Raw genomic sequence first — 15,689 nt, forward strand, 5'->3', positions numbered from 1 at the left:
TAACAGTAGTAAATAAGTAGGAGGCTATAAAGGTATGACAAATGTTATAAATGGTAATTTCAAAGGATTTACTTATAAATTTAAAAAGTAAAAACCAGCAATGGAAAAGGAAAGTCATAAAAACATTTAAAAACAGGAAAGTCATAGTTAAAATAAAAGTAAGCCAAAATATTTGTAAGAAAATGAGAAAGTGTTCACAGCATAAATGCTCACACAAATTGACATAAGAAACATTAAACAATGGAATGGAAAAATAGAATAAAGGAGATGAGCAGACAGTACACAAAATATATATAAATATACACGAACTTAAGACAAAATGTCCATATTCCCACACACACACACACACACACACACACACACACACCACAAAGTAGAACAAGTTATAAAATTTATCCTATAGAGGTGCCTGGCTGGCTCAGTTGTTGGAGCATGCAACACTTATCTCAGGGCTGTAAGTTCAAGCCTCACATTAGGTATAGAGATTACTTAATAAAATCTAAAACACACACACACACACACACACACACACACACACACACACACACACATCCTATAAATTTAAAGGTTTTCATTAAAAAAAAAAATTCTGAAAGTGGATATAGTGAACCTGAGACTCTCATATATGCCCCCACCCGTTATAAGACATGCCAGATTAAGACCCTGGCACGTTGAGAATTCTCACCTAGGAGACTACTCTATAGTATGAACACTGAACTGTAATCTTATGATTTCTGTAAACAAAAAGTCAGCCATATTTGTTTATGCCAGTTCTTATCCTTGCAAGCTACTAAGACAATCATTTCTATAAAAACAAAGCTGAATATTTTAGGTTCTTGTTCTACTTTAAACTGAAACTAGAGGGGCACCTGGGTGGCGCAGTCGGTTAAGTGTCCGACTTCAGCCAGGTCACGATCTTGCGGTCCGTGAGTTCGAGCCCCGCATCAGGCTCTGGGCTGATGGCTCAGAGCCTGGATCCTGTTTCTGATTCTGTGTCTCCCTCTCTCTCTCTGCCCCTCCCCCGTTCATGCTCTGTCTCTCTCTGTCCCAAAAATAAATAAACGTTGAAAAAAAAAATTTTTTTAAACTGAAACTAGAAATAATAGCCTATGTAATATATATATGATCTAAACAAGAAAAAATTGGCTGGACCTACAATGAAACCAAAGGCCAAACTAAACATCCAAAGACTGGCCTATGGTAAGGAATTTTAATATTTTGATTTTTAAAATATATGTAAAATATTTAACTATTTAAAATTAATAAACCAAACACTACTTTGGATTCTACTGAATCAAGAACTTTAGTAAACAATGCTAATATGAAAACAGTGTTAGCCCATCTTAGATCAATATGAAAGGAGAAATGTTCTTTCCTTTTGCAGGGTATCAGCTTAAATTAAAAAGAAAACGAGGATCATGCTACCTGGTCACAGAATTAATTTGTTTTCTGAGGTATGATGTCTTTCATTACCTTTCTTTGTTGTTACTGATACAAGATAATATGGAATACAGAATATTTATGACAGAGGCAGTATTGGTTATATTAACACCAGGGTTAATGTATCAAGAAGTCTGTAAATATTAAAACCCTATGACCACAGAATTGTACTTCTGAGAATCAATACTTACTAAATACTAAATAATCCATACTGAATCCTAATAAAATACTAAATAATCCTCACATTCTGCTGATAATCTTACTGCTTACTTAAACAAGGAATCAGAAGCAACTGAAAGAAAAATACATATTCTCCCCTTCACATTATTCAATCAACCTGTGTCCATATCATTGCCATAAGCATGGGTTTTCTTCATAAATTGGCTCCTATTCTTTCCCATCTACTGAAGGCCATTCCGTACAATATTATCTATCTTTCTACTCCATCAATTTTCATTTCTTTGAAATCATTCCCTTCAACATTTAATATGTTCTAATACCTCACATCATAGAAGACATTTCCTGTATCCTATGTGTCTACTTTTATGGTAGAATTCCTTCAAAGAGTTGTATATATTTTTAACACGGTCTCATCTCTCATTTTCTCTTCATTTCCCAAAAACTTTAAAAGTTTACCACAGAGCAACTTTAACATACACAAAAGTAGAATAGTTTAATAAATGTCTACACATCTATGACCCAGCCTGAACAACCATCAACCCCTGACCAACCCAGGCCAATGCACACCCCAATCTACTCTTCTCATATTATTTGACACAAATACCATATATTCATTTTTTCTACTTACAGGATTTATTTCTAATAATACCATTATCCAAACCTAAAAAAATGGACACTAATTCTTTAAGAATATCAAAAATGAGTGTTCATACTTCCAACTGTCTCAAAGATAAAATTTTAAGTAATTTAAAAATAGTAAATTTATCCCCCCAAAAAGTCCATAGAATACAACTGGTTGACAGGTCTTTTACATGTCTTTTAATCTATAGGTTGGTTCTCCTGCAATCTTTCAATTTCCCTTGTAATTTATTTGTTGAAGAAACGGTTTTGACCCCATAGTGTTTCCCATTTCTTAATTTTGCGGACTATATTCCTAAGGGGCAGTAGAACATGTTCCTCTATCTTCTTCCCATAAACTGGTAGTTGGCTTTAGAAACTTGATCAGACTTAGGACCAATTTTATTGGCAAAGTTACTTCATAGGTGATATTGTGTCCTTTCATTAGAAGAAGTATGTCTGATTTTCTCTATTTCTGTGACATTATCAGTATTGATGTTCAATGCCTAGATTCAGTTGTTCATTATGGGTTCCAAAATGGTAATACTCTAATTCTGTCATCTTTCATTTATTCACTGAATACTTTTAAGAAAAACATCCATCTAATACCTATTGGTACAGTTCTTATAAGGAATGCAGAATACTTCTTTTCCTTTATATTTATATTTTCCAAGAAGTTAAATCTCTAGTAGTTTACAATGGTGAACAATTTACTATTAGTAACACTAAGAATGTATGGAATTAAGCATATTTTATGTATTATAACATATTGCAGTTATGTGTATAGTCAAATAGTTCCATCTTTGACCAGCTAGAGCCTCTTCAAACTGCTTCCTGTTCTCTGACCACCCTATTTAAAGTTACCCAACTCACCCATCATAATTCTCCATATTCTTACCCTACCTTTCTTTTTTTTTAATATGAAATTTATTGTCAAATTGGTTTCCATACAACACCCAGTGCTCATCCCAACATGTGCCCTCCTCAATACCCATCACCCACCCTCCCCTCCCTCCCACCCCCCATCAACCCTCAGATTGTTCTCAGTTTTTAAGTGTCTCTTGTGGTTTGGCTCTCTCTCTAACTTTTTTTTCTCCTTCCCCTCCCCCATGGTCTTCTGTTAAGTTTCTCAGGATCCACATAAGATACTTTCCTTCATAATACTTAATCACTTATGATATTTGGTAACCCATTTGTTTGTTTATTGTATGACTTCCCTACTACAATGTAAACTTTATGAAAAGAGCAATGAAGAAATACATATACAAAAAATGGATTGGAAACAAATTAGATCCAAAGTACAGGTAAAATGGTTGTCATTACAGGGGTACCTGGGTGGCTCATTCCATTAAGCACCCAACTCTTGATACCAGCTCAGGTCGTCATTTCACATTCGTGAGATGGAACCCACCATGCTCAGGGCTAAGCATGGAGCCTGCTTGGGATTTTCACTCTCCCTGTCTCTCTGCCCCTCCCCTGCCCATGCTCTCTCCCTTTCTCACTCTCTCAAAATAAATAAATAAACACTTAAAAAATTTTCCTTATTTAAAAAAAAGGTTGTCATTATGGAAGAAAGCTTTCCCCCACTGAAATGACAGGGAAATAGAAGTGAAGAAACAAGTAGCAAGCCATAGTACAGATGAAATTTCCTTGGTGGCTCATGCTGAGATCTAAGTTTTCTTCCCAGGTTTCAGGTCTTTTCTTCATTACCAGTATCTATGGTGTGCGTTTCCTTCCCAACCAGTAGGCCATGCCATGCCATAACCATGTATCTCTGCCTGATTAGCACTTACTCACCTAGGCTCCTTCTTCTTCTCTCATCCCTCACAACCATCCAGGGTTCTTTCCCTTGCTCTAGTAGGGTAATCACATCTGGCTTAGAAATGGTACACCCTGCTTGAAAAAAACATAAGGGTATGTAATAAAGAATTTATTTGATCAAGCCTGCAGAATGAAATAGAGTAATGGGATTGAAAAAAACATTCATAATAGTGTTACTTCAGGATCACAAGGAATAACAAGAACAGAAGTAGGAACATTGTCTTATTTAAACTCATACAAACTCTGTCTCTTAAGAGGAAGGAATGATTTTTTTTTTTTTTTTTAAAGAAGAAATAATGATTTGAGAACACTGGTTTTCAAATCCTGGCTCTGCTACCTGGGTCACTATGGCCTTATTTTTCTGTTGTAAAAAGGAAATACTGTATCTAGCCAAAGGACTGTTGTGAGGTTTGATTTAATAAATGTAAAGTGTTTGGATGAGTGTTTAGTACACAGTACACGCTATGCATACTTATTAGGGACTTTTATTAGATATTTTTGCTATTTTTTGTTCTTTTGCTAAGAGGAAAATAATTAGTTTCTTGCCAGGATATTCATCCAATATCAAATGCAAAATTCATGTATTTTAAACTTTTACGCATAAATCACTTAAAAGGTAATATGTCTGTTGTGGTAAATTCAATGGTCCACTTGAGTTTTAATAAACTGTTGATTCAACCCAGCAACACATATGTTGTATAAGCTTTTCAAATAGATATGCGGAGCCAGATACCTCTGGTCTTCCTACTCACATTCAGGTGAAGTAACAGATAATAGACCATGTATAGTAATAAGAAACCAGATTTCTTTGATAACTGGTTTTTCTGTAAGTGTCTCAGAATTTATATCTAGCTGTCATTAAAGAGAAGTAATTACGGAGAAGGCAAAGAAAGACATAAAGGTCACTAAATTATCGGGGAAGCTGAAGGAGCTATTTAAATGCTTAATGGCTGCAGGTGCCTATTCCAAAATACAAAGAAAATATTCAGCTAGCTTCTAGAAAGACAGCCGTGAAATTCAGTCCTATGAATTTCTAAATTATACGACACAGATAAGCTTACCCACTGACACCAAGTTGCTATAGTTCTCTAATATCACATCTCTGTACAAATTCCTCTGATATGAGTTCAGGCATTCCCACTCTTCCTGAGAAAAGTCTACAGCCACATCTCTGAACATCACCAAATGCTGAAATGACAAAACCATGTATTATTTCTAAAATTATTTATTTCTGTAAAGGGCCAATATTTTAAGCTTTGCATGCCACATATGGTCTGTTCCATATCCTTTCCTTTTCCCTTCTTTTTTTAAACAATTCCTTCAAAACATAATTAGCTCAAAGGCTGTATGAAAACAGGCCAAGGGGGGCACATGGGTGGCTCAGTCGGTTAAGTCGGTCTGACTTCGGCTCAGGTCATGATCCTGTGGTTCATGTGTTTGAGCCCTGCATCAGGCTTTGCGCTGACAGTTCAGAGCCTGGAGACTGCTTCAGATTCTGTGTCTCCCTCCCCGCTGCCCTTCCCCTACTCATGCTAAAAAATAAACATTAAAGAAATTTTTAAAAATTTTAAAAAATAGGGGCGCCTGGGTGGCGCAGTCAGTTGGGCGTCCGACTTCAGCCAGGTCATGATCTCGCGGTCCGGGAGTTCGAGCCCCGCGTCAGGCTCTGGGCTGATGGCTCAGAGCCTGGAGCCTGTTTCCGATTCTGTGTCTCCCTCTCTCTCTGCCCCTCCCCCATTCATGCTCTGTCTCTCTCTGTCCCAAAAATAAATAAACGTTGAAAAAAAAAAATTAAAAAAAAAAAAAAAATTTTAAAAAATAAAAATAAAAACAGGCCAAGGGACGAATCTGGCTCATGAGCTATAGTTTGCCAACCACTGCTAGAGACAAAACTTCCCGTGGGAAGGGGGATACTTCCCTTAATTAAGCACTGTGGGATACATAATTTTATTTACTTCTAGATATGTTCACATAAATTAATCAGAATTTCACAATTAACTGGAATAGTGATCATAAAAACACTGCTTGCAATGGGCTTAAATGGGCCTAAAAAAATTCTCAATAAATGTGTTTCATTCTAACTCCTTTTCCTTTAAGGATTAGAAAAAAAATTGATGGATTTTTTTCCCCTTCCAAATGAACCATAAAATTTCTATTTTTAAAAAGTAGAGTTTGGGGGTGCCTGAGTGGCTCAGTCGCTTGAGTGTCTGACTCTTGATTTCGACTCAAGTCAAGATTCCAGGGTCGTAGAATAGAGCCCGTGTTGAGCCCTGCTTTGAGCCATGCTCAGCATGGAGCCTGCTTAAGATTCTTTCTCTCTCTCTCTCTCTCTTTCTTCCCTCTGCCCTTCTCCCCCACTTGCACTCTCTCTCTCTCAAAAACATAAAAAAATAAATTTAAAAAGTAGAGTTTGTATAAAACTAAAAATTTCTTCCAGACCTCTCTTCATCATTGTATCATTAGCATTTTTTGTTATAACAAATATTTTACTGAATATTTTTAATTTACTAAACAATGGTCCATTTGTGTTAGACTTAGTAATGATTATATTCATATGTTTCTATACTTTTAAATATATTAAGTCATATTTAAAATTTAAGTTATACAAAATCTCTGAAGCTGCAATGTCCAGTATTCTAACTTAGACACATGTAGTTATTGAACACTTAAATTGTGGCTAGTCCAAATTTAGATGTGCTATAATTATAAAATACATACCTGATATTAAAGACTTTAGAAAGAAAAAAATGTAAAATATAATTTCCATACTGATTACACTTTAAATGATAACATTTTGACTATATATACTGAATTAAATAAAACATTAACTGTACATGTTACTTTTTACTTTTTTTTAATGAGACTACTAAAAAGTTCAAGATGACATAAGTGCCTTGCATATTATTCTATACTCTTTATGAGATGATATGCTGCCTACTGCACTTAAGGCACTAATTCTTTGGGATGCCTGGGTGGCTCAGTCAGTTGAGTGTCCAACTCTTGGTTTCAGCTGAAGTCATGATCCCAGGGTTGTGGGATCGAGCCCCACATCAGGCTCCACTCTGAGCATAGAACCTGCTTAAGATTCTCTCTTTCTCCCTCTGTCCTTATCCCCAACTAGTGTGCGCTCTCTCTTTGTATATCTCTAAAATTTTTAAAACGACACTAATTCTATACTTTTAATATGTGACTACTAGACAATTTTAAATTACATAGGTAACTCATATTATAATTCCTTTAGATGGAGCTGCTCTAAAGTGATCTCCAGTACTGAGTCGCACAGATCAAACAATTTCCTCTATGGACTTCACTTCTATTTTATCTCTGCTCTAGGCAAAGACTGAACATTTAGGAGATGCTGAATAATTTGGTCAATATACACATGGACATGGATGGAGAAGAGAGAGGCAAACAGAAGGGGCCTGGGCTGCCTGATTCCATCTCTTGCTAGAATAGAAGACTAGGAAGAAGCTGTTGGGTGGGGCTCTATTAAGAAGTTTCAGGATATCTAATGAGAATGTTCACATAACCTGAAAAAAATCACCATACTTTAAATAGAAACACCAACTTACATGAGCCATGATTTTGGAGTTGCAAGAACTGGTTAGTTTTCCTCAAAGGTCACTTGCTGGAGAAGCTGAGTCCATAGAAGCTAGAGCTGGGGGAAGAAGGTAAAGCCATAAGAACAAAATTGCCTCAGAGCTCCCAAATTTTAAAAAGCCATACTACTACTCCCTTCCTACAACCCTCTCCCCCCAGCAACACACAGACAAGTTATAAGAGGTAGGATGTAGTTTAGACAAACAGATGTCCTCAAATCCACAGGAAAATCAGTTGCACAAGGACAGACACAGAGCAGAGACTCTCTTGCATGGAAGCACATATTCATATACTTTAGCAGGAGTGTTTCCAGTTAGTCTCCTGCCCCAGGGAGGCTGATCTGGACCTGAGAATGGATTGTCTAGGCCTGTCCTGAGCAGATCCATTTCCCTCCATTCCCACCTTCCCAGCCAAGAAGTGGTTACATCATCTAACCCAGAACTTCTTTCTAAGACTCAGGAATGTGGCTGGGCTCCCTAAACCTAAACATAGAAAATACTATGGACAAGAATTTCCTAAACTTTGCTAGACACTGGAATTACCTGCAGGTCTTTAAAATATACTGATGCCTGGCTCACATCTCTCATTTTTATTTAATTAGTACAGAGTGTGACCTGGGAATCAGGATTTTTAAATTCCCCTCAGATTTTATAAAATTTCTGCCAGGTTATCATAATGAGCAACAAAGTTTGGTAATCAAACTTTGTGTGCATCAGATTCCCCTGGAGGGCTTATTAAAACACAGTTTGCAGGGCCTCACTCTTAGAGTTTGGAATTTAGTAGGTGTTTGGGGTTGGGCTTGAGAATTTGCAGTTCTAACAAGTTCCCAAGTGATACTTGATGTTGCTCGTCCAAATGTCACAATTTGAGAAAAACTTGCATAGCCCATGCTAGCGGTCTTTATCATGAGAAAACTATACTTGCACACTGGGATCCCTTCCCAGGGGGAGGATGAACTACCATTCGCAGGCCCTCAGAGCTCACCAGTCACTACATATCTGTTCAGAATCATCAATACTACCTGCATGATCTCATTTATCAACCCATCTCTCTTGGAACCCAGGCTGGGGAAAAGTGAACTTGTGAAACCTGACCATGGCTAATTCTCTAGAAAGTAGAAATAACTCATTCGTTAAAACTAACTAATAACTAAGGAAATCCATATTAAAGGAATTGGACTAGATTTGAAAAATTGATAATACTACTTACTACTAAAGTTGTGGGGAAATGGACACTTAAGGTATGATGTAGAATGATGTGTGGGAAGTGTTTATAATGGGACCAAAAAAGCTGTAAAGAACCTAAATATCTTTTAGCAGGTTAAATAAATTATTGTGTATTCACACAATGGTACTAAAAACCCATGAAAAATGAGGGTGCCGGGTTAGCTCAGTGAAGAGTGTGCAACTCTTGATCTCAGGGTCATGAGTTCAAGCCCCATGTTGGGTGTAGAAATTACTAAAAAAGTAAGTAAGTAAACTTTAAAAAAGTAAAATAAATTTTAATTAAAAAAAATACTAAAAATGAAGGTAAAATTCTTATTTGATATAATGGAAAGATGGTAACTACAAATTGCTGGTAGAAGGTAGGTTAGGAAATAGTTTTATAGTATAATTGTATATTTGGCAGGAAAACTACTTACATAAACATACATGTATATGATGAGGGAGCATAAGGCAAGCTAATACCTCACAAACCCTTCCCTCCCCCCCCCCCCAGGTGGGATATGTGTGATATTCCTCAGACCCTTCTGGCTGCCCAAGAACAAAGGAAAGGGAAGAAAACAAATGGTTAACTGATAGAGATCACAGTCATACAGGACATGAGTCTCCATCAGTTTACATATGTCTTAGTAAATGACAAAAAAAAAAAAAAAAAAAAAAAAAGAGGGCAATCTTATCAATAACCCAATCTCCAGAAACCTATAGACTCAGTTTCCTGGAGCCCTAACATCACCTTCCTCTCCATAGTGATGTGGGGGACAAAGGCCAAGAAAGAAATGGCAGGTAAAATTAAATTTTATGGTCTACTTCATACTGTAAAGAATCCTTCAGAAATTCAGCCAAACAATTCACAGAGTGTCACCTATATCCCACTTGGTAAAAAGTGTTCCTGTCTCTGAAATGACCATGAAGTGAAAAGTTGGGTAAGTAATAGCACACAGAAAGCCTGTTGAAAGAATTGCTCGAGGGCAGTTTGAACATTACCACCCAGTAACTGATTTCTTAAATAATTTATAAAACATTCATAAAATGGAATACACTAAAGTAATCATTAAATGCTAAGTTTTAGAAAACAGTTAAGGAATAGAAAGTATTTTCAAGATACACTGAAGGAAAAAAATCAGTTTACAAAACAATATATGATTAGTTATTTTATTTATTTATTTAGTTTTTATTATTTTTTAACATTAATTTATTTTTGAGAGACAGAGCACCAGGTAGGGAGGGGCAGAGAGAGAGGGAGACATAGAATCCAAAGCAGGCTCCAGGCTCTGAGCTGTTAGCACAGGGCCTGACAATGGCTCGAACTCACGAACCATGATCATGACTTGAGCCAAAGTTGGACGCTTAACCAACTGAGTAACCCAAGCGCCCCAATATGATTAGTTTTTTTAAATCATCAATATGAAACAGATATCAATAGATGGAGGAAAAAATCTCTATATTTCAATTCTGACATTTTAAAATTAATTTTAATTAAGTCTCTCAATTTAATTTCCATTTCTATCTTAAGAATTGTAGGGGCGCCTGAGTGGCGCAGTCGGTTAAGCGTCCGACTTCAGCCAGGTCACGATCTCACGGTCCGTGAGTTCGAGCCCCGCGTCAGGCTCTGGGCTGATGGCTCATGATGGCTCAGAGCCTGGAGCCTGTTTCCGATTCTGTGTTTCCCTCTCTCTCTCTCTCTCTGACCCTCCCCCGTTCATGCTCTGTCTCTCTCTGCCCCAAAAATAAATAAACGTTGAAAAAAAAAATTAAAAAAAAAAAAAAAAAAAGAATTGTAATTGCTTGGAAGATTTCTCAAACAAGAAGGGGACTACTGGGATTTTACCTTTCCCCATAGATCCATGATTCAAAAATCCATGAGGACACTGAATGTCTCTTTTAAACTAAGAACTAGAGGGGGACTCCTGGGTGGCTCAGTCGGTTAAGGGCCCAACTCTTAGTTTTGGTTCAAGTCATGATCTCACAGTTTGTGAGACCAAGTTCCACAACAGGGCTCTGTGCTGACAGCAAGGAGCCTGCTTGGGATTCTCCCTCTCCCTCTCTCTCTGCCCCTCCCTCACTAGCACTGTGTCTTTGTCTCTCTCAAAATAAAATAAACTTTAAAAAATTAAACTAAGAACTAGAGGTCTTGATTTCTTTTAAATTTTTAATTAGGGTTATACCATTATTCAGAAATAAAATCGTACACAAAAATACATGCTTGTAGAAATATTTTGGGAAAATATGTTCTAAATATTAATAGTGATTATTTCTGGATGTTGGGACCATGGATAATTTTATTTCACAAGCCTGCATTAATTCCATCGGAAATATCGTTTTAAAAAGCTATTCTCATTGGAGCGCCTGGGTGGCTCAGTGGGTTAAGTGTCTGACTCTTGATTTTGGCTCGGGTCATGATCTCATGGTTTGTTTGGGGTTCTGCATTGACAGCACAAAGCCTCCTTTCTCCTCCTCCCTCTCTCTGCCCCTCCCCTACTCATGCGCTCTCTCTCTCTCTCTCTCTCTCTCTCTCTCACACACACACACACACACACAAAGTATTTTTCAAAGCTAAAAATAAATAAATAAAAATTTATAAAAAGCTATTCTCACTAAAAATAATTTTTTAATGATTTGGGAGAATGGGATACCTTATAGTCATTAAGAAAACTGTGATTAGGGGTGTCTGGCTGGCTCAGTCCACAGAGTGAGTGACTCTTGATCTCGGGGCTGTGGGTTCCAACCCTACACTAGATGTAGAGATTACTTAGAAAAATAAAATGTTTTTAAAAATTTGTGATTAAATTGGCCTATGTAAGTGGTAAAAACAGGGAAATGAGAGAGAGAGAGAATCCCAAGCAGGCTCTACACTGTCAGTGCAGAGCCCAATGAGGGGCTAGAACCCATGAACCATGAGCCTCCGCGCTACCAATTCTTGAATATTGTATTTCGTCAACACCTGAGAACCTTCTGTGAAGGATCACAATGCTTTTCCAAACTAAAGACAGGGGAAAAAATGCTTATTTCATAGCATCTGCTCAAATATTTGAGCTTAACTCTACTGGGCTCCAGTTAATACACTAGTTATTAAACCCTTGTAATGTATCTTATAAATTGTTATCTTAGTGTTCAAGATACATATATAACTTAATTTCTTAAAGATTTTTATTCAGAATAAATACTTTTCAATGTTACATTATATACATATATATTTTTCTAATGACTAAATTACTAATAAATAGAATTTTTAGTATCGTATAACATCGCATCACATGGATGGAGTGTGAGCTACTTAACCATTTCCATATTGCTGGATGCTACTTTTATAAAAGATTATAACAAAAGTCATTCCCAGTTATCCCAAACTTCGATTCTACACCAGTAAGAATCAACCTTGTTGGGTCTTACACAACTTTGATTAGTACCATGAAATGACAGACTTCCTCCCCACCAAATTACCAACAAGTATATACAACAATCCTGTACATAATCTTAGATTTTTGTTGGCCTGAAAACCCATAAACACAGTCCAAAGACTTCATGTTAAGAACTCCTCTTTTGGTCCATTTGAGCATGTGATTCATTTTCCTGCTAGCAAGCATCCATCCTAATTAAGCTCACATTTTCATTACTCTTGGGAATACAGAAAACTGATAGAGAATGACTAACAATCATCATTTAATACCAATAGTTAATATTAGTTAAGCAGTCTTCTAATGTGCGGGGTACTCCTCTAAGAGCTTTACAGGTGCTAATTCAGGTAATCTTCAAAACCACTCTGCGACATAAATACTATTATAATTCTGATTTAATGGATGAAGAAACTGAGACACAGAAATATTGCTCAAACTCCCTCAGATTTAAGTGGTGGGCAGGATTCAAATTCTCTTAACCTAGGTTCAAAATCCTTTTATTTTTTATATATTTTTAATGTTTATTTATTTTGAGAGAGGCAGAGAGCCAGCAGGGGAGGGGCAGAGAGAGAGACAAAGAATCCAAAGCAGGCTCTAGGCTCCGAGGTGTCAGCACAGAGCCCGCCACTGGGCTGGAACTCTCTGACCGCGAGATAATGACCTGAGCCAAAGTCCCATGCTTAACCGACTGAGCCACCCAGGCGCACCCCTAGCTTCAAAATTCTTAAATACCTTATACACTTCAGTCTATCCAATAACATGCCCTAAATAAACTTATGCTACAAACTCTCAGTCATAAGTAAACTCTGAAGACCTAATGTACAACATGGTTACTATAAATAATGATAATGTATTATAGGCTTGAAATTTGCCACAAGAGTAGATCTTAAGTATTCTCACCACACACGTTTGAAATTTGCCACAAGAGTAGATCTTAAGTATTCTCTCACCACTCACCATAGTTATTTACACAAAAGTAACTATGGGAGGTGATGGATGTTAGTCTGACGGTGGTAATCATTCCATTCCACAATGTATACATATACTGAAACATGTATACATTTATGCGTTAAACATATACCATTTTGTATTTGTCAAAAATAAGCAAAATAAACTCATGCTACCAAATCTCTACCCCATCTGGCAGTTACCAAAAATCTCCAATGGCGGAGTCTCTTGGAAAAAAATTCCCACCCCTACTCTGGAATCAATCATTGAAGATATCTAAACAAACCCTGAACTACTCCTTAACAAATCACAGTCGAAAACAAAGCATGAACTTTCACTTCCAAAAGGGGCATTTCCATAATCAGAATATATAGCATATGGTTAAACTAAACGTAGAACTGTATTAGACGGGCACTAAGAAGTGTTATCTATTAATTAGGTCCTCTGCCATTAACTAGGTAGGGAAATCTTAAAGCACAAATCAATGAATAGATCATTCTTAAGCAGCACATTCCAAGGGAAGAAAATTTAAAAAGCCCAGTGTCCATAAAATCAAATCATTTCACGGAAACAAAGAATCAGCACAAACTCACACAGAACCTGGCTTTTAGAGGCGCGGCAGCGATTCGTTTCACTTCGAAGGCCTTCTCTGGAGACTGGCAGGGCTAGGGAAGCAAAGTGTTCATTACACCCCAGGCTTTTCTTAGTCCGTCAAAACCCACCCGCTCTGCCCCTTGCCCCTCGCCCCTCGCTAATCGCCACAGGCATGCACAAACAGAAACCAGAGGCAAACGAGGAAAGGTTTGTGGTCACCCGAGTCCGGGTTCGCAGCTCTGGGTACCCAATAGCTTGATCGTCGCTACTGCTCACCGCCTGGGACGGCCCACTGCGTCTTCTTCGGTCCAAGGGGTCGTTCCGTCCCCACAGGCCAGCCCTGAATCTGGTTCCAGCGCTCTGCAGGGGACCTTTATTCTGGGGCTCCACCTCCGACTTCCCTCTTACAGCCAGGCCTGGGTGGTAGAGAAGACCGAGGTGAGTAGGACCGCAGGGTCTCGCATTGCAGAACAGGCCGCGCCCACATACCCGGCCCAGCGGCGCTACTGGCGCACGAATTTAAACCCAAGCCGTCCGTGTCTCTGACTGCAAGCCCTCACTCGGGAAGAATCGCACAGTAGCCCGAGGCCCCAGGACCCACCCCGGGTCGGGTTCGCGGAATCTAGTCCTTCAGAAAAGCAGTCCGCGCACTCCGGCCGCCACTGGCTCTGAGGACCGCCCAGCCCTCAAGTCGGCTGTGTCGGGCTTCTAGAGTGTCTATCTCGGCACGAGTGCGCAAGCGCACAGGGGGCGGGGGAAGGGCCTCGGCTCTTCAGAAGCGCTCGCGGGGGGGAAATGGGGCCAGATTACCGTGGCTGGCCTGCGGAATGGAGAAGCATAATTCTGCAGGGCCAGGACTCCTCAGGCCCGTAATGGTGACTCTGTGAGTGATCGGTGCTACCAAGGGTAATCCGACCCTGCTCCCTTTTTGGAACAGTAGTCCAAAATCACAAAAGCTACGTATTCTGGCTTTCCTCTTTCGGTTCTCGGCTCCGCCCTCGGTTTGAACCGCGAGCACCGCACCGCCCTCAAGAGGAGCGTGGAGGCTCCGGGGAGTTGCAGTTTCCGTTCCGAGTATGCAGGCGCTGGGGGGGGGGGGGGGGGGGGGGGGCGGCGAACCCTGTCCTCTACTGAGGTCAGGGAGCCTCTTGGAGCCACAATCGCTGGAGGGTAGGGGAAGGGAAAGGGGTGCAGGTAAGAAAGGTTGGAGCCAGGAGCCCGGCTTGGGCCTGGGTATCCAGATCTCTAGGCTCGTAACGGGGACCCTGACTGATACCCAGTGCCCTGTGTGTGGTTCACGTGGAGCTTCCTGAGGGACTGGCGTGGTACCGCCAAGTGCCTGAGAGTGTAATTGCAGACTGGGTTGTGTTTTTTCCTACATGGAGCGATTTCCCCGCATATGTCATTCTTTGGATGTAAGACTGAGAAAGCGCCACAGAGAACACTGTGTGCATGATTGTGCCTGACTAGGGATCTCTGAAGTCTCTGTGGTTTGTAGCATTAAGAAACAAATTCAATTGGCTAGATCTAATCGGCTTTATTTAACTCTTCATGAGTTGGCAGCATCCCTTCTAGTAAATAGACATTCCTAGGAGTTTTACAGAATGGAAGGATTTCCAGGCAGGATGATGGGGCAAGGAAATTATTAGCAAAAGAAAAGAAAGGGTTGTTTCAGGCCAGGTCATCTTTTTGAGGGAAGGGAATAGGCAGGAGTCTTATTTTGCAGATTACTAGTGCTGTTCAGGAAATTTCAGGTTGACTGTTCAAAGGTCACATTTGTGGGAGTGGTTGGAACTGCAACTGTTGATGAATTAAAATTGTTAATCTTGGTTTGCTCTCCAGGGGTAAAATGACTCCATCTGGAGCTGGT

The 15,689-nt window shown here is 39.0% G+C and overlaps 1 protein-coding gene across 13 annotated transcripts in view; it reads right to left on the reverse strand.

Moving 5' to 3' along the window:
* The window catches only part of ZFP30 (ZFP30 zinc finger protein), a 59,075-nt gene extending 44,148 nt beyond the window's left edge, over positions 1–14,927 (reverse strand). The window contains exons 1-7 of one of the 13 annotated variants that reach the window (XM_045440945.1): positions 14,421–14,562; positions 14,096–14,235; positions 13,819–13,890; positions 11,516–11,614; positions 7,632–7,717; positions 5,121–5,247; positions 4,036–4,134 (exon numbers count right to left, since the gene is read on the reverse strand). In XM_045440945.1, the coding sequence (XP_045296901.1) occupies positions 4,036–4,134; positions 5,121–5,247; positions 7,632–7,640 (235 nt within the window). In that variant the 5' untranslated portion in view covers positions 7,641–7,717; positions 11,516–11,614; positions 13,819–13,890; positions 14,096–14,235; positions 14,421–14,562. Of the gene's footprint in view, positions 1–4,035; positions 4,135–5,120; positions 5,496–7,631; positions 7,718–11,515; positions 11,615–13,818; positions 13,891–14,066; positions 14,236–14,420; positions 14,570–14,629 lie in introns of those variants that run through there. The other 12 variants (XM_045440946.1, XM_045440948.1, XM_045440944.1 and 9 more) reach the window with 12 other exon arrangements.
* Positions 14,928–15,689: the final 762 nt, after the last annotated feature.

Source organism: Leopardus geoffroyi, chromosome E2, assembly GCF_018350155.1.
Source record: "Leopardus geoffroyi isolate Oge1 chromosome E2, O.geoffroyi_Oge1_pat1.0, whole genome shotgun sequence".
Lineage (NCBI taxonomy): Eukaryota > Metazoa > Chordata > Mammalia > Carnivora > Felidae > Leopardus > Leopardus geoffroyi.